Source organism: Panthera onca, chromosome B2 (genome assembly GCF_046562875.1).
Source record: "Panthera onca isolate mPanOnc1 chromosome B2, mPanOnc1 haplotype 2, whole genome shotgun sequence".
Classification (NCBI taxonomy): domain Eukaryota; kingdom Metazoa; phylum Chordata; class Mammalia; order Carnivora; family Felidae; genus Panthera; species Panthera onca.
Window position 1 is genome coordinate 68,019,745 of NC_138343.1, and position 22,844 is coordinate 68,042,588.

General features: G+C 35.7%; 1 protein-coding gene across 5 annotated transcripts in view; it reads left to right on the top strand.

Annotated features, from left to right (window-relative positions):
- Positions 1-22,844, top strand: part of MYO6 (myosin VI) — a 145,924-nt gene that overhangs the window by 47,102 nt on the left and 75,978 nt on the right. For all 5 annotated transcript variants that reach the window (XM_060615993.3, XM_060615988.3, XM_060615989.3 and 2 more), the window contains exons 2-4: positions 10,735-10,873; positions 15,913-15,982; positions 20,201-20,274. In XM_060615993.3, coding sequence (XP_060471976.2) covers positions 10,757-10,873; positions 15,913-15,982; positions 20,201-20,274 — 261 coding nt within the window. In that variant the 5' untranslated portion in view covers positions 10,735-10,756. The remainder of the gene's footprint in view (positions 1-10,734; positions 10,874-15,912; positions 15,983-20,200; positions 20,275-22,844) is intronic.

Genomic DNA, 22,844 nt, shown 5'->3' on the forward strand with positions numbered 1-22,844 from the left:
GAGCTGTAAAAACTAAATGAGATAACATATTATAGTAGTGTAATGTCTGCTGAATAGTGAATAGTCGGTGAAACATTATAGTAATTTTGCTTCCCTTGGCTAACTGAATTGAATTCCATACCAGCTATAAGAAAATTGTCTTCGGTTCCTGTTTTCGTGTGCTATACCCATGCACACACAACCCAAGTTAGTAATGTTAAAAAAAAAACTTAGTGTTATGGATTGTATGAAAACTTTATTGAATATCCTAGGTTTTATTATCTCATTTATGAGTGATAGAAATTATAACAGAATAACACCTTCTACTCTTCCTTTTTAATTTGTGTGTCTCTCAGAGTTTATTCCTCCTGGTCATAGCATTTGAGTTTTTTTTTTTTTTTTTTTTTTTTTCATTGAATGAATTCCTGTCTCAGGAGAACTATGTGGCCTGCATTAGATTGGACTTGGGGTCAGCTCTTTTTTTTTTTTTTTTTTAAGTTTATTTATTTTGAGAGAGAGAGAGAGAGCGCGCTTGCGTTTGCACGCACACACATGGTGGAGGGGCAAAGAGAGAGGGAGAGAGAGAATCCCAAGCAGGTTCTGTGCTGTCAACACAGAGCTGGATGTGTGGCTGAACCCACGAATGTGAGACCATGACCTGAGCTGAAATCAAGAGTCAGATGCCTAACCAGCTGAGCCACCCAGGTGTCCCAGATTCAGTGTCAGCTCTTAAAATGACCTTGCTGCTTGTAGGTGAAAATCAACTTCTATTATGCACATTTTAGGAGAGTTAAGATGCTCACAGTGTCAATGATGTATTTAAAAGACAGGATTGTTCAGGCTTCTTATTACCTTGGTTAATAGTGTACCATCCAGGTTGTGGTTTGCCTACATATAGATCTGTTAGTTTCTGAAAAATCTAAGTAATATTGTGTCAAGGCCTGGGATTTAAACTGTAGAATATTTCAATTTGAGCAGAATGGGGCCATTTTAAACACAGGAGGATCCTTCAGGAAGAAAAGGCCTTTCTTTCTTTTTGGTTGAAGACCAAGTTAAAATTTCATTAACCACTTAATAGGAGATCAACATTATCCTGTGGTGGAGAAAATGAATTAAAGTCTTTAATCTTTTACAAACTCCTTTTTGAAAGACCAACAAACTTTTAAGAAATAACTTTTAAATCTAGCACTAAGTACAAAACCAGGTAAGTTCTGGATGTAATCACTGGACAATAGATAAGATTAGTCACGGGGTATGAAAAATCTAAATCACCTGGGATAAATTAATATCTTGCTATTTAGGTATTTTACCATCTGTAAGAGAAATTTTGAGCTTCTGAAATAAACTGAGATATTGAGTCTCTGAAGAATACAAGGGCTTTCTCTAGAATGGTCTACATTTTGGCTAGGTTATTTTAGTATAGATTATCTACATATATTGTTTAAATTATGGCTAATTCAAATTTGTTTTGTGATAGTAATTTAGGTAAGAGTTTATAGCTGAAGTATAGTTTATGATTTCTTCTCTGAAAATCTGAAAGAAAATCATATAACCAACTCTCATAATTATAGTAATATGCATTTGGAGTAATTTGCCAGATGGTATCAGTTTTCAAACCATTTTATAAATATTTTAAATATTTAATAATGATATGATGAATTTATCAATATTTGCTTTTAATTTTTTTAATGTTTAGTTTTTTAGAAAGAGAGACAGAGCATGAATGGGGGAGGGGCAGAGAGAGAGGGAGACACAGAATCCAAATCAGGCTCCAGTCTCTGAGCTGTCAGCACAGAGCCAATGCAGGGCTCAAACCCATGAACCATGAGATCATGACCTTGAGCCAAAGTCAGATGCTTAACCGACCAAGCCACCCAGGCACCCCTGCTTTTAATTTTTTTTAACCCTCTTTTTTTGTTGCAAGTTAATCTTAGCTATACTAGTTAAGCTGAAGTTACCTTTGGTGTTTAAACCTATGTCTAGGAATCAAGTGGTAATAGACTTAGCTTTAAATATTAATCAGTATATTAAGCTTTCTGAGGCTATATTTGGAATTACAGTATAACTTTGGTAAAGATGGTCAGTCATCAGGACTGATCACAGGATCAGTTGGACCTACTACTGTTAAAACCAGAGTGTCATAGCTGACCTAGACATTTCTTGTCTTTCTTATAATGTTGTAGATTGAGAAACGTTGGAGTTCTTATTTTCTCATCGATATCTAAACCTGTAACAGTGACTGGCATGTAAGAGGTGCTTGGTAAATATTCATTGAAAAAATAAATGAGTGAATATATTAATTAAATTGAAGTAGTTTTTAGATATTGTTATCTTGAGATAATTTCTTACTTTTTTGTCATGAGTTCGGACTTTGTGGTAGGTTTTTTCTCCCCATTGTTAATGAATGTTTGTTGTTGATAAAACCAAGATAATAGCAATAAATTTCAGTACTAATGTTTAATGATGCATAATCCAGTATTACAGCAATTAAATAATTCCTGTATTTTGTACAACTAGCAGAACAAGATTGACTTGGAAATGTTTTCTAGGAAGACCTTTTCAAAGGTAACTTACTAACTAGAGGGAACCCTACTGAAATGTTTTGGAGAATTTCATTGTACAGACGTTCGTAGTGGAACTGATATGGGCAGTGAAAGATTGTTCTAGGTACACACAGAATGCACCAGCCATGGCCAACTGTTACCTGGTGCTCAGTGTTCACAGTATCTGCACACCTGAGAAGCTAATAGCCTTCAGGATAGACTGATACAGATTAGAGTAGCTGCCAGTTTAAAGCTTGTGTGCCAAAGGTACACATAACATTATTTTCATTAGCAAGCCCAGGGCCTGGCCAGATGAAAGAGTAGTCTTTTTAAAAGGCAAATTTGATACATCTATGCCACCCTCTTACCCCCAACTGGGATATAAGATCCTGGAGGGCAGGGATTTTTGCCAGTTTTGTTTACTGGTTTATTCCGGTGGTTATTTTCCTATTAAAAAGCAACATGAGGCCGGATTGTGTCCTTTTGCTCGCCATTATAGCTCCAGCACCTGGAACTATGTAGTACATAATAGGAGGCTAAGTAAGTAATTAATGGAATAAGTTAATGTAGAAGGCAAACTTAAAAGGATTCTGCATATTCTGTTTAATGCTCCTTTCTTCCTTTTTGATATCTTGTTCTTTTAGCACAACTGTAAACTACCTTTAGCTAGTACTCAGTTCCTAATACCCCAGACAGTAAAATATAAGGCACTGTTATGTATCATGGCTATATTTAAAGTGTAATCTTTGAATGTAAAGGAGTAGGTGATGACTCATAGTTTGTGGTATGGGCCTACCGGTTCTGTTTATGGCCCAGGATTGTTATATTGGGATTATCACTAGAGTTGTCAAGAAGGAAGAATATGGATGTGTATTATTTGTCACTCTAGCCTTTAATACATTTGCTCCCCAGGGAGCTTTCTGGTGATATGCTTCTTACCTTTAAACAAAGAATAAACGAAAAGTTAGCTAATAACCTCTGAAAGGGTACTGATTGCCTTCTGTGGATTACTTAGTGCTTCTACAGATTACAGTTGACCCTTGAAAAACTTGGGGTTAAGGGTGCTGACCACCTGCCACAGTTGGAAATCTGCATATAACTTTTTTTTTTAATGGTTATTTATTTTTGAGATAGAGACAGAGTATGTGCTGGGGAGGGGAAGAGAGAGAGGGAGACACAGTCCAAAGCAGGCTCCAGACTCCAAGGTGTCAGCACAGAGCCCGACACGGGGCTCCAACTCACAAGCTGTGAGATCATGACCTGAGCTGAAGTTGGCACCCAGGTGCCCCTAACTTTTTTTTTTTAATAATTTTTTAAAGTTTTATTTATTTATTTTGGGAGAGACAGAGAGAACATAAGCAGGGGAGGGGCAGAGAGAGAGAGAGAATCCCAAGCAGACTCTGCAAGGGCGGCGCAGAGCCTGGCATGGGGTTCGAACTCATGAAACTGAGATTATGACCTGAGCTGAAATCAAGTTGGACGCCTAACCAACTGAGCCACCCAGGCACTCCTGCATATAACTTTTGACTCTCCCAAAACTTTATTGGTAGTGAGAACTGCAAGAGATAGCTTTTTACTGTGATGCACAGTATACTGGAGAGATGAACTGTTCACTCAGAGATGATTGTCACATGGTATTTTAAGCCAGTACTCACAACACTTGAGCTTATTGCAGTAGTAAGAGGAGGTGGCTATGAAATTATTACAGTAGTACAATGTGCACTACAGTTAATTTTAGGTATTTAGTACTAATTGAATTTTAGGTATTCAGTACTAATACTGGATTCAATACTGTATCCTTTTTTTTTTTATGGTTCTGTCAACTGTGAATGGTGTCATGTATGGTCTGTGTGTAAATTTTGATAAATTACAACTTTTAAAATTTATATATATTTTATGGTAGCAAATGATAAATTAGGCAAATACATATATAAATTTTATGAGACTAGTATCTATATTTTGTACATTCATGATATACCTTTTTCTTAATTTTTCAACATTTCTAGGCTATGTGGTTTGTGAGGTTTTTCAAATTGTTACAAATCTCCAAAAAATTTTCCAATGTATTTATTGAAAATCCACATGTAAGTGGACCCATGCAGTTTAAACCCATGTTGTTCAAGGGTCAGCTGTACTTCTGTAGATCACTATAGTGCTTACTTAAAAAATTTCAGTTGTCAATTAAGTATAAAAAACGAGATAATTTTTGGTTGATGCATATTGTAGAACGTTTCCATTCTTTTCCCGAAAAACATAAGGAATTTCAAGAATTTTAAATTTGCTGACCTAACTCCAGGGGTAATGCATATATATTCAGGCTTTAATGTGTTTAAGGTTTCTAGTATAATAGCACTGGGAATTGGGATGTCTTTAAAAACATTTTTTTCAATGTCTTTTTAAGTATTCTTCATAAGCAGACATGCCTTAATAAGTATGAATGCTGATTGCATGGGTTTTTTTTCTGAATGATTTTCTGGGAGTAAATAGTAAGTAACATGCCTAAAAGAATTTTGTCTTCTGTTGTGGGATGAAAAGTAAGACTTCATTACTGAAGGTATTTGTTATAAGTATTTAGGATTCTAAAAACAATTAAGTGAAACCTTTATTTATGTTTGAGAGAGAGAGGGAGCATGTGTGGGCATGTGTACAAGTGGGGGAGGGGCAGAAAAAAGGCTAGAGAGAATCCCAAGCAGGCTCCCCACTGAGTTGAGGCTCATACTCACAAACCATGAGATCATGACCTGAGCTGAAATCAGAGTCAGATCATTAACCGACTGAGCTACTCAGACACCCCAATTAAGTGAAACCTTATTAAAAAAAAGGTTTATTCTAAGAGAATATTAGAATAGTAAGTAGAAGATATTTAATAGGGGAGGGTATGAGTTGTCCACAGTTTCTCCAGGCACAAGTACATCATCAGTACAGAGTTAGAATAAGACAAGTTCAGATAAGAATCTGGGCTAGCTTCATGTGGTCCAAGGTCAGTGGATGTCTTTGATGACAGTGCTCAATGTGGCTGCCTCTTGGGTTATACTGCTCCAGTTTGGGCCAGTATTTTGCCTAAGTACAGGGCTCTAAGTTGGAAATAATTTTCCTTCAGAATTTTATAGGCATTGCTTTGTTGACTTCCTGCTTCAGTGTTGCTGAAGCCATTTTGATTCATGATCCTTTGGACATGATCCATGTTTTTTCCCTTCTTTTTTCTCTGATTTCTCTAGATGTGTGTAGCATCTTCTCTTTATTTCTGGTGGTCTGAAATTGGACATAGTGTCTTTGTGTGTGTGTGTGTGTGTGTGTGTGTGTGTGTGTGTGTGTGTGTTTTCCCAGTTATTGTATTGAGGATTTAATGGACATTTTGGCTAGACGCTAGGAAATCATGTCTTTCAGTTCTGGTGAATTTTCTTTCAACATTTTAGTTTTCTCCCTTCTATTTTTTGAGGGGGATGGGCAGGATGTCTGTTGTTCCTGGTATTTTGATGCTTAATAATTTTACGTGTTTCATTTTCGTATCTCTTCTTTTTCTTCTCCCCCCCCCCCCCCACTTTTTATCTCTTTTTTTCTTGGCTTTCTGTAAAATTGCCTCAACTTTATATTTTATACCTTCTAGTGAATATTCATTTCTAGTGTTATGCTATTAAAGGAAAATTATGTTGACACTTGCTAAAATGACAAGATTATTCAGGATTATTGTAGTAGGAGTGTATTAGTCTATTTGGTCTGCCATAACAGAATGTTATAGATTGGATGGATGTCTTATATAATAGAAATTTATTTTTTCACAGCTCTGGAGGCTGGAAGTCTGAGATCAGGATGCCAACATGGTTGGGTTCTAGTGAGGATTGTCTTTCTGGCTTTCAGATGGCCACCATTTTGCTGTGCACTCATGGCCCTTGGTTGGGGAGCGGGATCTGAGATCTCTTTTCCTCTTTTTATAAGACCACCAGTCCTATTGGATCAGGATCTCACCCTTATAATGTCATTAACCTGATTACCTCCTAAAAGCCCTATCTCCAGATTTAGTCATATTACGAATTAGTGTTCACATATTAAAAAAATATGAATTGAGGCAGGAATGACAAAATTCAGTCCATAACAGACACAGTCAGTTTATAACAAGGGATGTTAAAATAGGGGAGAGAGATCAGGCTCAACTTGGAGGACAGAAAAGGCAGCTGGGGATTATAGCCAATGAGCAGATTGAGAGGGTCAGTGAACGCAAAGTAAGAGAAAACAACAAGGATAAGGGATTCTTGAAGGCAGTTTAAGGATTTATATATCAGAGGTAGGGGATGAAAAACTTAATCAGATATCAAGGGAGGGGAAATTTCTCCAAAGTGGCTTATCAGGATTCTTGCTAAAACTGGCCGATGTAGGCCCAACAAGGATAGTACAGACATGGAAGGCCTAGTTGCATGGCCTCATCAGGAAGCAGGCTCAGAAGAGCCTAACTAAAGTTTGGTCAAGGAGAGGGTTTTTGTTAGCAAGTGGCAATTTTTATATGTATACCATTAATTCTTTCTGGCATTTCTCTTTCCAGACACCTGGTCTTTTCCAGAGAATAACATCTAAGCTTCTCTTGGGGTAGTGATGGGAGAGTGGGGAGGCATTTGCCTAGTGATGTGAAGTATGTGCGTGTTGGTGGTGTTAGGAAATCTCTTTCTTTTTTCTTTTTTTTTAATTACTTATTTATTATTTATTTTGAGAGAGAGAGAGAGAGAAGAGAGAGCAAGCAGGGGAGGGACAGAGAAAGAGCGTCCCAAGCAGGCTTTGCTCCGTCAGTGCAGAGCCCGATGTGTGGTTCTAAGTCATGAACTGTGAAATTATTACCTGAGCTGATATCAAGAGTTGGATGCTTAACTGACTGGGCCACCTACACACTCCAGAAATCTCTTTTTATGTATTTATTTGTTTGTTTGTTTGTTTTGTTTGTTTGTTTGTTTCTTTCTTTCTTTCTCTCTTTCTTTCTTTATTTTTAACGTTTATTTATTTTTGAGACAGAGACAGAGCATGAACGGGGGAAGGTCAGAGAGAGAGAGGGAGACACAGAATCTGAAACAGGCTCCAGGCTGTCAGCACAGAGCCTGACGCGGGGCTCGAACTCACGGACTGTGAGATCATGACCTGAGCCGAAGTTGGACGCTTAACCGACTGAGCCACCCAGGCGCCCCCAGAAAATCTCTTTCTTAAACAACTTTCACCTAGTCTTTCTTATGTTAGACCCCCTCTTTTTACCCTTGGTTCTAGAAGTATTTTCGCAGTATAGTTCTCTGTCTTTTGAGATTCAGGGGTATAATGTGGGTTGTCTTCCATCTTTCCCTATTCCTGACTTGAGATTCAGTCCTTTCAGGTTTCCTGAGTCAGTTGCCTCTCAACCATTTGATTTTCAACTTCCCAAATATTGTTGCTGTTGTCCCCTCTTTGTTTTTTCCCATCCTTATGGATTGATTTTTTTTTTTTTTTTGAAGAATCACTTTACTGTAGATTTAGGTATTGGATGAAGGGGCAACATTACATGTGTGCCTTTAAATCTGTTATCTTAATTGGGAAGTTGTAGCAAATTGTTCAAATAGGAAAGCAATTTGAATTGTCCAAAGGAATTTGACATTCTTTTTTGAACTTTGGGAATTTTGCTTTGCTGTGATTTTTTCCCCCAGATACTTAATTATTCCTAAATGATATTTCATGACTATTCTGTAATGTCCTTCTGTATTTAGAAGTGTCACAAGACCATTTTTGCAAAATTTACTGGTAGCTTCAAACAATGGATATTGGGGAAAATAAGGGGAGAGGTGTGACTAGTATCTGTTGGGTATCATGAGAATGGTGATCTCAATTTTATGTCACTTAATCCTCATAGCAATTCTGTAAGGTAAGTGATATCACTTATGGGTAAAGATAAAGATAATGATCAGAGAGATTAAGTAACTTGCTTAAGAGCTAGTCAGACAGTGGTGGAGCTTAATTTCAAGCTTAGGTTTTTAAGACCTTTCAACTCTTCCTAGTTCACCATATCTTCTTACTCTTCCCAAATTGTGTGAACAATTCATTCATTCACTCAGTGAGTATTAAATTGCCTGCTCTGTGTTGGGCTTTGGGAACACAGAGAGGACTAGTTCATGCCCTGATAGAGCAGGAATGACATGGTCAGATTTACCTTTCAGTTGGATTTCTGGTGATCTGTGCACATTGGCAAGAGTAGCAGTGGGAAGCTAAGTTAATTACAGAAGTCCTAGTAAAAGGCCATGTTGGTTTTGACTAGGATGGCAGAGGTGAAACAGAGAAGTGGGTAAAAATAAGATACCTGTTGGAGGTAGACTTGATAGGTTTAGAGGAGTGATATGGATTTGCAAGGAGCTAGAAGAATTGAGGACGACCCCATGTTTGATTTGAACTGAGTGTTGTTGGTGCCTTAACTGATAAGGAAGAACAGGCTGGGGTGGTGGGACAGAGTAATAATATAATCATGTTACATCTTTTAGGTATATTTGTGAGGAGGAGATGTCCACTAGACGCATAAAATCTGGGGATTCAGTTCACTGGTGTTCTGGGCTAGAGCAATAAATTTGGGCATCACTCACCTAAAGATGGTACTTAAAGCCATGGGACTACATATGATTCTTTAGGTAAAGTGTGTAGATGTAAGGTGTGGTAATGTAAGTCTGCTCAGTGTTACTGATTGACTTCTGTGGAGAATCTTCATTTAATTTCTTAATTTGGAATACCCATAATCCTAGTAGCCTTTGCTGCATGGGGAAAAGCACATCTCACTATTGAAGACATTAACCAACAAGTACATTGCAAACATGCCAGTTGTTACTAGCTTTTTGATTGAACTACATACTATACATCCTTGACTTTCATAAGAAAATAGACTTGACAACATCCACAGGGGAAATCCCAGATTTGAGAATGCCACAAAAGAGGAGAGTTTATGGCACATGTATCAATTTTTCTTTAAGTATAGATAAGTAATGAAAAATAAGTTCCCACTGAGATGATGAAACCAGAACATCTAGGATCACTCAGTAGCCAATTTGTGATTACCCATTAGTCTCCTAGAATCCAAGCTCATTAAAATTAAATGTCTTACATGTCATGAACCCCTTGGCATATTCTCAAAAGACAGAATTGCAAAGATATGAGATTGCTCATATTAGATATGAGATTGCTAAGCATAGAAGCTTTAGAAGAACACTTGAAAAATTACATTAGAATTCACAATAGGCAAAAACTGGAAACGATCCCAATGTCCATCAGTAGGACAACAGGTAAACAATTGTGGTATAATCAGTCAGTGGGCTAGTATATACAACAACATGGTTGACTATCAAGAATATTTTGTTGAATCAAATAAGCCATATGCAAAAGCGGTAAGATTTCATTTATGTGAAGTTCAAGAAAAGATAAAAAGTGATCTGTGATGAGAGAAACCAGAACAGTAGATGCCTATGGGGGTTAGGGTTTGACCAGAGGAGGCATAAGGGAACTTTCAGTTCTATATGGAAATGTTCTATATATTGATGGCAGTGTTTGTTAGATGGGTATATCTAGTTGTTGAAGCTCACCAACGTGTATACATGGGATTTGTACATTTCACTGTATATAAGTTTTACCTCAGTAAAAAAAGAAAAACAAAAACAGTATGCTGAGTGGTACGTGAAGATACCATAGGGGGCAACATGGGTGAGGCATCCTTGTAGTTTCAGATTGTCAGGGAAATTTTCCCAGAGGAGATAATCTTTCACACGTCTCATTTTTATCCCTTTAGGTCTACAATGACTTTTGTTAAACTCTTAGCTAACTCCACACAATAACATTTATTCCTAGGACAACTGTTTATTGTGCTATCCAGAATACTTCAGCGAGTAAAAGGAAGTGTTGTTATAAATTACCCTGGGGCAATAAGTGAACATTATGGCTGTTTCGGTTTCTGTACTGCTCAAAGTGCAGTACTCCACTACAATCACAATTGAAGGAAGGCAGTAGCAGAGCAGGTGTTACTTAAGGGTTGAGTAGCCTCTGCTTGGTCCTTATCTAAAGGTGGATAAAAAGGGTCAGGGTGCAGCCACAAGATGAAAGGGGGTGGGGTTTACCTGTGATAGGGTCAGACATGTGTTTCTATGAATTGCAATTCACATGTTAGCTTTCTAAAAAAGTACTTATTTTTATTTCCAAAGTTATTCATGTTGTTTTATTTGTTCCTTTCAAACAGAAAATAGATACTCCCTTCAAAAATGGAGGATGGAAAGCCCGTTTGGGCACCACACCCTACAGATGGATTTCAAATGGGCAATATTGTAGATATTGGCCCTGACAGCTTAACCATTGAACCCTTGAACCAAAAAGGCAAGGTGAGTTTCTCAGAAAGATTTCAAAATTTGATTTTTTTTTCTATAGGTGTGGCCCTTCTTAATGAAATAGATATTCCTAGCTCAGTATAAGGGAAAACAATTTTCTGGTAAGTGAATCTTAGTTTTCTAGTGAGTTATTTATTGTTTTATATCGTAGGGGAAAAATGGGATCCTATCATAAAATCAGACAAATCTAGTGAGCCTTTCATATCATTTTTAAGAAATAGTTATATGATAAAATATGAACAGTAACATTTTTATTCCTTATATTGCTCAAGTTATTAATATGTCTGTGATGTAGTCAGTATATTACAAAAGTATGAAAAGTGAATGGGATTATTTTACCAAATTTTGCTTTTTGCATTAGCTTCTAGATGATTTTCTTAAGCTTTTTATTTACTTAAATTTATTAGCATGAGATTAGATACTTAATAGAGCATATTCTGTTAAGTACAGATACTTAAGTCTTAAACATACCTATCTATTATTATTGTGTTATAATGATAGCTTTTTGTTATAATGATAGTTTTTAAAACATAAAAGCATACTTTAATTTTGTACACATGGCATCTGTTTATTTTCTTTTTTGTTTTTTTTCCCAATGTTTATTTATTTTTGAGAGATAGAGTCAGAGCATGAGTAGGGAAGGGGCAGAAAGAGAGGGAGACACAGAATCCAAAGCAGGCTCCAGGCTCTGAGCTGTCAGCACAGAGCCTGACATGGGCCTTGAACCCATGAGAACCTTGAGACCATGACCTGAGCCAAAGTCAGATGCTTAATTGACTGAGCCACCCAGGCGCCCCTATTTCTTTTTATGCCTAGACATAGACTAGACAGTATTACAAAATGGGAGTTTGGGGAAAAAGTGATCTGGAGTCTCTTTGGTCTTCATGGGGACTGTAAGGTCTGCCTTTGTGGGAGAACTTAACAATTTTCAGTTTAATAAATACTGTTAAACACCTCTTACTAAATTAAATTTGTTGATGTCATTTGTTTACTTTAGACTTTGAGAATGTTCGTGAATAATTTATATTCTACTGATACATGGTTAACTAATGCCATATGACTGCCATCCTTCTGGGAACCTTAGAAAAACAAGGTGGATCTCTCATGAGGTCTTTTCACAGAGAAAACTATTCTGTTACTGTAAACAACCCAGGAACCTAAATGCATAATATATAATGTGCCATGTTAGAGGAGGCCAATTAAAGATGCTCTCAGGCAAGAAAACACAAAGTGTTTCTAGTTTTTCCTCTTATTAACCAAGGACCTCTTTGTACTTACAATGCCATACATGTTCAGAGAATGAAAGGGTTAAGAAATAAGTTCAATTATTTTCATGTATTTGAAATTGTAGGGGAAGGAAAATTTTCCTCTACTCTTTCAGGTCCCTGGCTGGACCTAAGAATCAACTGACATAAGACAGAGTCACTGTTAAAAAGCATACCATTTTTATTACATTTTTCCATGTACTTGGGAGCCTTCACAAGAGAATGAAGATCCAAAGAAGTGACCAGAGGAGAAAGGTTTTATACCTTTTTGACAAAGAAACAAAAAAATTTGTGAAGAATTGATAAGACAAACGGGGTTTGGGCTAAGGGTAGTAGTACATTGTGGTGAAGTAATTAGGAAGATAAGAGTTAGTATGACTAAGTTATAGATTTCTCTTGGCCTTGATTCCCTTTCTCTTCTTTCTTCCTGGTACAGGGAGGTCACTTTTCACATAGGAATTTTATGTCCTGATTTCAGGGATAAAAAGGAGGGTGACAGTGGCATTCTTTCACCTGCTGTTTCTCAAGAGCCGTTTAATTCAAAATGATCAGTATGTCAAAGTAGTATATTTAGGGAGGGATAGAAATTTAGTGAGCCTTTCATTATCCTTCAAAGTCTTTTTTCATTTTTGTTTAATGTATTTCATACGCACAGTAAATGAAAAGGCTGCAATGAAATGAAAAGTATTATTTTCTAAGTATATTCTATATATATTTTGTTATATCCACAGGTGAGAAAATAATTCAATTCAGTCATAGAGGAAACTTGATTTATGAATATATGCTTTTTCATATTTTAAATATCTTATGTGCTTTCAACTGTGCCTTATTAGTATTAATCAGGTACATATAGAGAACCAATAAAAACACTTAAGATTTAAAATGTGGAGTTATGAAAACTTATGGATCTGTAGGTTATTCTATAAATGAAGAAGCTTCTTTCCGTAAAAATGTTTTGGAGGTTAACAAATTACAGGGATTGCTTCTAACTTTGATTTTTTTCCCTTCTCTCTGAGCAGGGTCTTAATAAATTATAAAATGACATAATAATCATACAGTTAAAAAGATCCATAAGAGAAGTAATCTTTTACTTAGGTAATTCCTGGTAGAGAGATCATCATCTTTTGAATATTAAGGAATTCAGTGCACAAAGTGATGGACAAGTCCAGTAGATCTGTTTGCTGATATAGTAGAAAGAATGGAAGAGGGTGTGATTGACTCTAGTGGGAAACATGCCTTTGATGATAGTAATGGCTTTTAAAATTTTTTGATTGTGACCAATAGTAAGAAATAGATTTTACATTGCATTTGATATGTGTGTTGTATGTGTGTGTATTTATAAGAAAGAGATTATATATGTCAGGGAGTAGTATTGTGCATGTGAATGCATATTCATGAATGAAACATTCTTACTGATGCATTCTGATGTTTTCTAATATCTTTTATTCTGTTAAAAATGCTGTCTTGAACCTCTAAGTCGATTTCATGTTCCCTATTTGCAGCAGACCGGACTTCAAGCTAAAGCCCTCAATATATGGCTTATTAAGGGTCTACATTTTCTTTCTCTCTCTACTTTGCTAGCCTTATCTTTTATCAACCAACCATTTCCTCCTCATACTCCTGCCATCTGCTTATTTCTAGTGTGTCTGTTCCTCCTTTTCTTCCATTCTTCCTCTCCAGTGTTTATCAAGCCCTCACCATGAACCAGATGGTTTTGGGTGCTTAGTGTCCTTGCTCACAGTACTCATTTTACTTGGAATGCCACTTTCCATAGTTTTTTACTTAGCAAATACTATTTATTTCTCAAGATTCTGATTGAGGTCACCTCCTTTATGAATTTTTTCCACAGATGCCTGATCTCTTCCTCCTCCTCCTATGCAGTAGAATTTACTGTTGATTACTTCTTAGGAGGAGTGGTAAAAATTCTTAGCTGCCTGTAATATTTTATCAGAAATGTTTGTTTACATTTCTCTGTCCCTCCCTACTAGACTATAATCTTCTCAAATGCAGAAACGTATTTGTCCATTTGGTCATTGGAGCTTGATGTGCTGTGTTTGATGTGTGGTACATGTTTACTGCTGGTGATTAGTGTGTGCTTTGTTATGTGATCTTCCCTTGTTGGGAGAAAAAGCATCCTCCCTGTAAAAGAAAACAATTGCTTTAATGAAACAAATTTTCTTTCTTATTGAGAAAGAAGGCAGTAAAGGAGAGAAGATGAGGGCTGGTGGTAACTGGGGGATGAAGGAGGGAGGGAAACTATATTTTAGGACTCATTACCGGCCTTTTACTCCTGCTCTTAACCTTTCCATTTTAGGATTTTGTTGTCTTCCACTTCTCCATTTTCTGACTTTCTGGAACCTCTTCTGTTTCACGTGGCTCCTAACAAGATAGAACCCAAACCTGGGTCTGAGGAGTCCTTACCCTGTTTTCCACATCTGTGAAAGAATGCTAATGTCTGTGACTTTAGCAGTTATTTTTTAATGTGTTTTCCTATAGAATCATTGTTATAAATTGTGGATTGCTTTATATTACCATTAATATACTTAATACATTATGGATCAGTTCTGATTTTGTGGTCTATCCTCTAAACCTTTGCACATTTACAACATTAAGAACATGTGTACTGGGTTCCAAATAATTAACTTCCAGAGTTTTTAGGACATAAAAGTTTTCTAATTTAGGTGTGACTTTCAGTTGAGGTATTACCAGCAGCCTGGATTTTACTCTTTATAGCAGTAGCTTTGTGTTACACTCTTGCATATATGTACATATGTAGACCTATAAATATTATTTTAAAATAATTGAACATTTTTCCTTAGAGTTTTATTTGATATGGATGGAAACTTCAACCACAAGAGTAATTGTAATTGTTTGAGAAGTACAAATTTATAAATAACTGCTAGAATGATATGAATAAAATTTAATTCTCTTTAGGTGTAATTCTCTCTGGCAAGATACTATCTTAATTCTAGAGTTTCTGCCATAGCATTTAAGTGATATAATAAATACAGACTCATTCATAGATATCTGTAATTTTATGGACCACATAGTTTTGGATACTGTTTATATTTCTGACACATTTCTGTACAGGAATTTGGATCTAATATGTTTTACTCAAACAATAGCATTAATTAAATAATAGTCTGTGCTGTTGGTATATCTGACTGACTGGATGTTACTTTTTTTTTTTTTTTTTTTTTACAATAAAATCACTATATACAAACATTAAAAATTTTATTTTTTAAAAAGTTGCTAAAGTACATACCATGTAAACTTAATATTTAGTTACTTCTGAGGGGCACCTGGGTAGGTCAGTTGGTTTAAGTGTCTGACTCTTGATTTTGGCTCAGGTTGTAATCTCATGGCTTGTGAGTTTGAGCCCCTCATCATGCTTGGGATTCTCTCTCTCCCCTTCTTTCTGCCCCTACCCCTCCTGCTCGCTCTCTCCAAAGAAATAAAACTTAAAAAACTTTTTAAAAAAAATATTAATATATTTCTTATTTTGTCTCATTCTGGGTGTTAGAGGACAGGATGTTTTTTATTAATTTCTATTATTGATTTTATATTCATGATAAAAGTGCATAATATTTGAGTAAAGTTATTATCCTCTTTTTGGGTTAGTGATTTATTTAATAGAAGGATCTTGTATTATATTTTAGTGAAGAGCATATTGTTGCTATTATTACAATGTATGCAACCAATTAAGTTCATTTATTTTTCTTACTGTTTATAAGCTGCTAGTTTAATGAGCTCTTGTTTTTTTGTTAGACATTTTTGGCTCTCATAAACCAAGTGTTCCCTGCAGAAGAAGACAGCAAAAAAGATGTGGAAGATAATTGTAAGTATCAAGTTAAAAAATAGTTCTTAGCACAGAAAAGGAAGCTATCCTTCCAAAAAACAAACCAGTGGTTATATTACTAGGTATACTATACTGGTTCAGAAGAAATGTAGCCTTTTGACATGAAGGTTCATGTGAATGGAGGAGCTCAAAAGTCCTGAATTCATTATTGTTTCACATTTGCACTATGGTGAAAGAGTCTCTTGAATGCCCTTTTAGTGTTATCTCAGTTGTGTAAATGTGGGGAATGGTAATAATTTACTATGAAGCCTGAACTAAAGATCTCTTGTTAACAGTTTGGAAAGAGTTATTTTGAGCCTCCTCTAGAATCAGATGATTTTTATGGTAGTATATGTGGTTCAGTAATTTGGAAGTTGAGTCAAGAGGACCCATTTAATGTCACTGTTTAAAGGAAACAGACATTAAAAAAATGTATAATAAGAGGAGCCTGCGTGGCATAGTTGGTTGAGCCTCCGACTCTTGATCTCTGCTCAGGTCATGATCTTGCGGTTTGTCAGTTCGAGCCCTGCATCGGACTCTGTACTGATGGCGTGAAGCCTGCTTGGGATTCTGTCTCTCCATCTCTCTGCCCCTCCCCAGCTTGTGCGCTCTCTCTCTCTCTCTCTCTCTCTCTCTCTCTCTCAAAATAAATTAACTTAAAAAGTTCTTTAAATGTATAAGTACTAATTGAAAAATTGATTTTAGGACATTATATTTTACCTTAGCATGTTTGGTGGAAAAACTATACAGTGAACCAGGCCATGTTTATTCTTTTGTTTTCAAGGTTAAGCAGTTTCATTTTTTTATTTGGCAGTAAATATTTAAGAATCATATCCAGTTGTCTTGGTATCATTATTGGTATCTGACATTAAAAACTGTCTACTTAACGAGGTACCTGAGTGGCTTAGTCAGTTAAGTGTCCAACTTCGGCTCAGGTCATGATCTCACAGTTTGTGAGTTGAGCCCTGCATCGAGTTCTGTGCTGACTTTGGAGCCTAGAACTTGCTTCAGATCCTGTATCTCCCTCTCTCTCTGCCCCTCCCCTGCTTGCACCCTGTCTCTCTCTCAAAAATAAATAAACATTAAAAACAAAAAACAATTCTCCATTTAAAACAGGTAAGAGGTGCCTGATTGGCTCTGTTGGTAGAGCATGCAATTCTTGATTTTAGGGTTTTGGGTTCAAACCTCACATTGGGTGTATTTTAAAAATAAAATCTTAAAAACAAAAAAAGGTAAGAGAAAGGAATGTATTTTGTCCTTGTTGATTTTTCTTTAGAGTTCACATTTGAGTAAGCCTCTAATGTCCCAAGTATGGATGGGACAGCATGGAATAGTGGAGTAATAGGAGACACAAGGGACTCAGGGAGAGCCTGAGTTCACATTCTGACTATGCTGTTAGAAAGATGTGTGCCTGTGAGCAATTTATCTCTCCTCTTAGAGCATCTCATCTGTAAAATGGGAGTAATAATGTGTATGTGGCATGTTTAGAGATGATATATTTAAAATCCGTGGTGTAGTGCCTGACCTTCATCAGTCTCTCAAATGGTAGCTGTTATTATTTGGTGTAAGAGATTGAGGAAAAAAAATTTGGATTTCCGTTTTCCCAATTTCTCAAAATTGATGGAGAATTTGTCTTAACAGCAATCACAACAACAACAACAACAAAAACTGAAAAGAAAGTAAGTGCAAAAGAAAGAATGAGATTCTACTATATATAAAATAAGAGAGAATTCTGTTCTGTTAAAACTTCCTGGGACATTCAGAACTATGAATTAATCCTGTTCACATATTATAATAATGTTTTTTTTGTTTATATATCCACATGTAGCTAAACATAATAAATGGTTTTGAATTATTTCTAATGCATTAATAATAATTTTTTTTTTAACATTTATTTATTGTTGAGAGACAGAGACAGAGCATGAGCAGGGGAGGGGCAGAGAGAGAGGGAGACACAGAATCTGAAGTAGGCTCCAGGCTTTGAGCTGTCAGCACACAGCCCGATGCGGGGCTCGAACCCATGAACTGTGAGATCATGACCTGAGCTGACATTGGATGCTTAACCGACTGAGCCACCCAGGCGCCCCTGATCCAGTAATATTTTAGAACTTGGTTGTATGATATTCTCTCTGCTTCCTTTAAGTAATAATTCCTACTCCCACAATACACTGCCCTGGGAACGCTAATCATTTAAACCTGTAGTGACATGTGAATGACTGCTTGCTCTCATTTCCTTTACCTTCTTCCACCAACACATCCCCAGATATTTCAGGAATATCTGTTAATGAAACTCAACTAAAATATCTGCCAATGGACAGAAGGATCTTCTTCTTAAATTGTAATGCATGGGCTATTCCGTTTTCATTAAGACGTGGAAAGGTAAATGGTATTTCACAATGGTTGTTCAGAAGAAGGTGAGAGATGGGGGAGTGGTTGAACATCGATAAGAAAAGATGACATGTAAGTCAGGCTCCTGGGATGAAGGTGGAAGAAGTGCAGGGATATAGAAAGGTTGGTGACCAGAACCTAAATTGGATACACCTCTGCTGCCTAACTCCTCTACATCTTTCTCAATTCAAGGGAAAGATACCATTCATCTGTTAGGAGGCTTCACCCACCAACTTACTTCTTGTTTTTTTCTGCCTTAAGTGGCATTAGGAAACAGTGAGACACATGTCCTGGGAAAGTGAACTGGCTACATTATATGACTATAGAAGCATGGGCAGTCTTTATTGAGATAGATATAGCAAGAGACTCTTGTTTGACAGAATTGATTAGGTACTGAATTTTATGTTAGGCATATATACAGTGTAGGTATAAGTACGACTTCCGCGAAGGATTAAGTAAACAAGCAAATTAATCAGGCATAGTTCTGCCCTCAAGGATCTATCTGGTTTAATAGCCAAAATCAGATATATACAAAATGATAATCATCATATAGGCAGTCTGGGCTAAGTACCATAAAGAAAGTACAAAGAAGAAAGTAGTTCTAGTGGTGGTGGTGGTGGCAGTAGCAAGAATGGGGAATTTTCCTTTGAGAGATAATTTTTGAACTGACCTTAGAGGATAGGTAGATTTTTGACACCTAGAGATATAGAGGTGGAGTCCAATGCATGAATATGTTTGGGTTTGATAAGTAGTTTAGTCTGCCTGCAAGTTAGACCATAGTAAAGGGAGTTGTGGAAAATTATATGAAAAGATCAGTTGAATGCAAGTTTAATAAAGGACTTGAATATCAGACTTGAATATGGACTTTGGTAGTTGATGGAATCTCACTGATATATTTTGAGGAGGAGAGAGCTTTTTAATTAGTTTTCTAGCATAGTTAGATTCATGTGCTGAGTAGTCTGGATGGATTGGAGAAAAGAGAAAATGCTAATAATAGAAACAAAGTGGTTGGGAAAAAGTGGTTTTGTCTACTCCAGCATGTGGTAGAAATGGAGAAATGAAACTCAAGTGATTGGAGGGCTGGGAGAGTAGATTAGGCTGGGAGAATAGAGTAAATCAGAGTACATTATATTATTTTAATGTTACATATCATATAAGGCACATTAACAATATCGTATGTATATGTGTATATATGTATGTATGTATATATATGTGTGTGTGTATATATATATATAATGTAATATTATGCTCTGACATATGAGTAGAGCAGATCTCAGAAAAATAAGATTTCTACCCTGATTGTGTTGTTGAGTAGTTGCATGTCCTGGGTTAACACATACCATTTTTGCAGGACTCTTATTTCATATCAGTTGTGAAGTACTGACTGATCTGATGGCCCCACTCATTCTAAAATTTTATCTTTTGTAGTTTTTCTGTAAAATTCTGAGCATCAGATTTAATTAGTGGATTCACTTTGTTGTATTGAAAGTATATTAAAATCAATGCTATCTGAAGTAGTACTTTCTTTCCACTTGAATTGTACTGAACTTTTTAACCAGTGTTCATTAATGTGTACTCACTTGGTATTTGCTAGATGTACTTACTTGGTTGGAACTATGTTGTTTAATGATATCACTGTAACACATGTGTAGATTGGAGGTATTTTAAATTGGCCTCTGGGGTTTACATGTACCAGTGTTTTAAAAAGATGGAATTAAATCTAACCTAGTGGGTGGATTTTTAGCTTGGATCAAAGTGATTCAGATTTAGATAGTATTAATTTGATTTTACTTTTCGAATATTTAAAGATTTACAAATTTTATGTTTCAGGTTCACTAATGTATTTAAATGAAGCCACTCTTCTTCATAATATCAAAGTTCGATACAGTAAAGACAGAATTTATGTAAGTATTTTACCTATGATTTAGGTTTTTGTGGGGATAATTGTTTTACATGCTACTGTTTGATTTTGTTAAGCTTCAAATTTTCTAACAGATCAAATCTTGTTCTGAGCCTATTGAATAGAGTATGACCTCCATGTGGATAAGGATTTTTTTCTAAAAGTTTACTGCTCTAATTCCATGGCTAGGAACATGCATCATACATTATAGGCACTTAATAAATATTTGTGGAATGAAACAATGAATTCAGAGCATCATCTTTCAGACTTGAAAATGTCCAATTTAGTTTAAAAAATTAATTATTTTGGGTTTTGATTTCTTATTTTTGGTATATGTCTATAGATACGTTAATTCACTATTCACAGTATTCTGCAAAAATTTAAGATAACTATAAAGAATATATGTTGAAATAAAAATTTTGATGGTAAAGAAATGTACATTAAAGTAGAAGGCAGTGCCTGAGGAAATCTTAAGAACATCAAAACACTGATCATAGAAATAGTTGCAATATTTCATTAAACCCGAGATGACTTACCTTAAAAAACCAGAATATTAAAAAACGAAAGACAATGCTTTTAATATAAGCTAGGGTTTACACCACATTTTTCAGATGGATACTTAACTGGTATGTTTTAATTATAATTATTCATTGGGTATGTATGAGGTTTTTATTTTAATATGACCTACTTGTAAATTCCTTTGTTGGCTGGAGATAAATTACCACACTGTAGTTCTCCTGTTCTAAAGATGGGACTCCATTATTTTTGAAAGAAGAAAACACATGGCTTCTTTGACTCTCCCCAGATCAAATAGCAGTCTTAATCTTTTATATCACTATCAGTTCTCCTAATTATACTCACTTAATTCTGACTAAATTACCTTTGTCTTTGCCATCTGTCCAAGTAGTGACAGCTGGGAAATAGAACTAGTCTTTTTAGAAGAGTTTACTTGCTGTCTTTCAATTGTATATAATATTAGTCCTCACTTTCTTGTTTGATTTTTTTTTTTTTTTCAAATTCAACTAGTCAGGGAATATATTTGGGTTGATATATGGTTATTTTTTTTAATTTTTTTATTTTTTGGTTATTCGTGATTAGAAATATATTTAGAAGCAAAACTCACTCAGTCGGCAGACTCATACTTAGTATCTGATGTGTGCTAAATGCTGTTTTAGTTACCAAAATAATGCCCATTTTTAAAATTTGTTAAAACAAATTTGTTTTTTCTTTAATTTTTTTTTAAAGTTTATTTATTTTCGAGACAGAGACAGAGCATGAACGGGGGAGGGGCAGAGAGAGAGGGAGACACAGAATCGGAAGCAGGCTCCAGGCTCTGATCCATCAGCCCAGAGCCCGATGCGAGGCTCGAACTCACGGACCACGAGATCGTGACCTGAGCTGAAGTCAGACGCTTTACCAACTGAGCCACCCAGGCGCCCCAAAACAAATTTGTTTTAACAGATTTGTTAATCTTTGAAGTAGAACTGGTCACTATTTTGTCTGTACATGTCTTATATTAATAACTTGGTGGTAGAGCAATCATATTTATTTGAGCACATTTTAATTGTATATTTTTTCTAGAAGTTTGGAAAATTTTTATTACTTTTTTAAAATTTTAAAATATTTTATTTATTTTTGAGAGAGAGAGTAAGTAGGGGAAGGGCAGAGAGAGGGAGGGAGACAGAGGATCCGAAGCGGGCTCTGTGCTGACAGCAGAGACACGAGCTCACAAACCGTGAGTTCATGACCTGAGCTGAAGTTAGACATTCAACCAACTGAGCCACCCAAGCACTCTGGAAAATTTTTATTACTTTTATAAGAATGATTATCCTTTTTAAGAATTGAGATACTTTATTTTTATTTGGGATGTTTATACAAAAGCTTAACACTCATAGGATTTTCATTGGTTTTTTAATGTTTCTTTGTTGGTGTGGTGTTGCACATGCTGACCTGTCCATTAATAACTGAAGGTTTACATGCATATTAATTATACTTTCAAGAAAATTAGTTTTCTTTTTTTCACATTTAGTTGACCTATAAGTCTTTTCTAAATTGCATGATTGATAGAAAAAATGATCTATTTGTGAAACTTAAGTTTTGGTTTCTCATGTATAATGTCTGTATCACTCTGGAGTATTTTAGGGTTATTCCTAGCTTTTTAGATCTTTCTTAACCGAAGATACGTATGCAGTTAGGCAAATGACCTCTATTAGTGGCTGTTTGGCATCATCAGCTTCTGTTTGGAAAACCAGTGTTTTCAAAGTTAACTGAAGCCATGATTAGTATGTTTTTTTAGCCAATTATGTCTTTTGGTTATAAAACCATCAAAATAACCATCTAGTTATTATTACTATAACATATGGAAGAGGAGGAAACAGTTTGAAATAAGAGTTTACATTTGATATTTTTCTATTTCTCATCAACCAGAATTATCACTGTTCTTCCTTACAGTTGAGTAGAACTCACATTTAACATTTTTTTTTGGTTACTAATATCTCTGTAACTTTCCTTTGTCTCCCACAGAAATATTTTAAAAATTTAAAAATTAAAATTTTTTTTATTCCATTGCAGTAA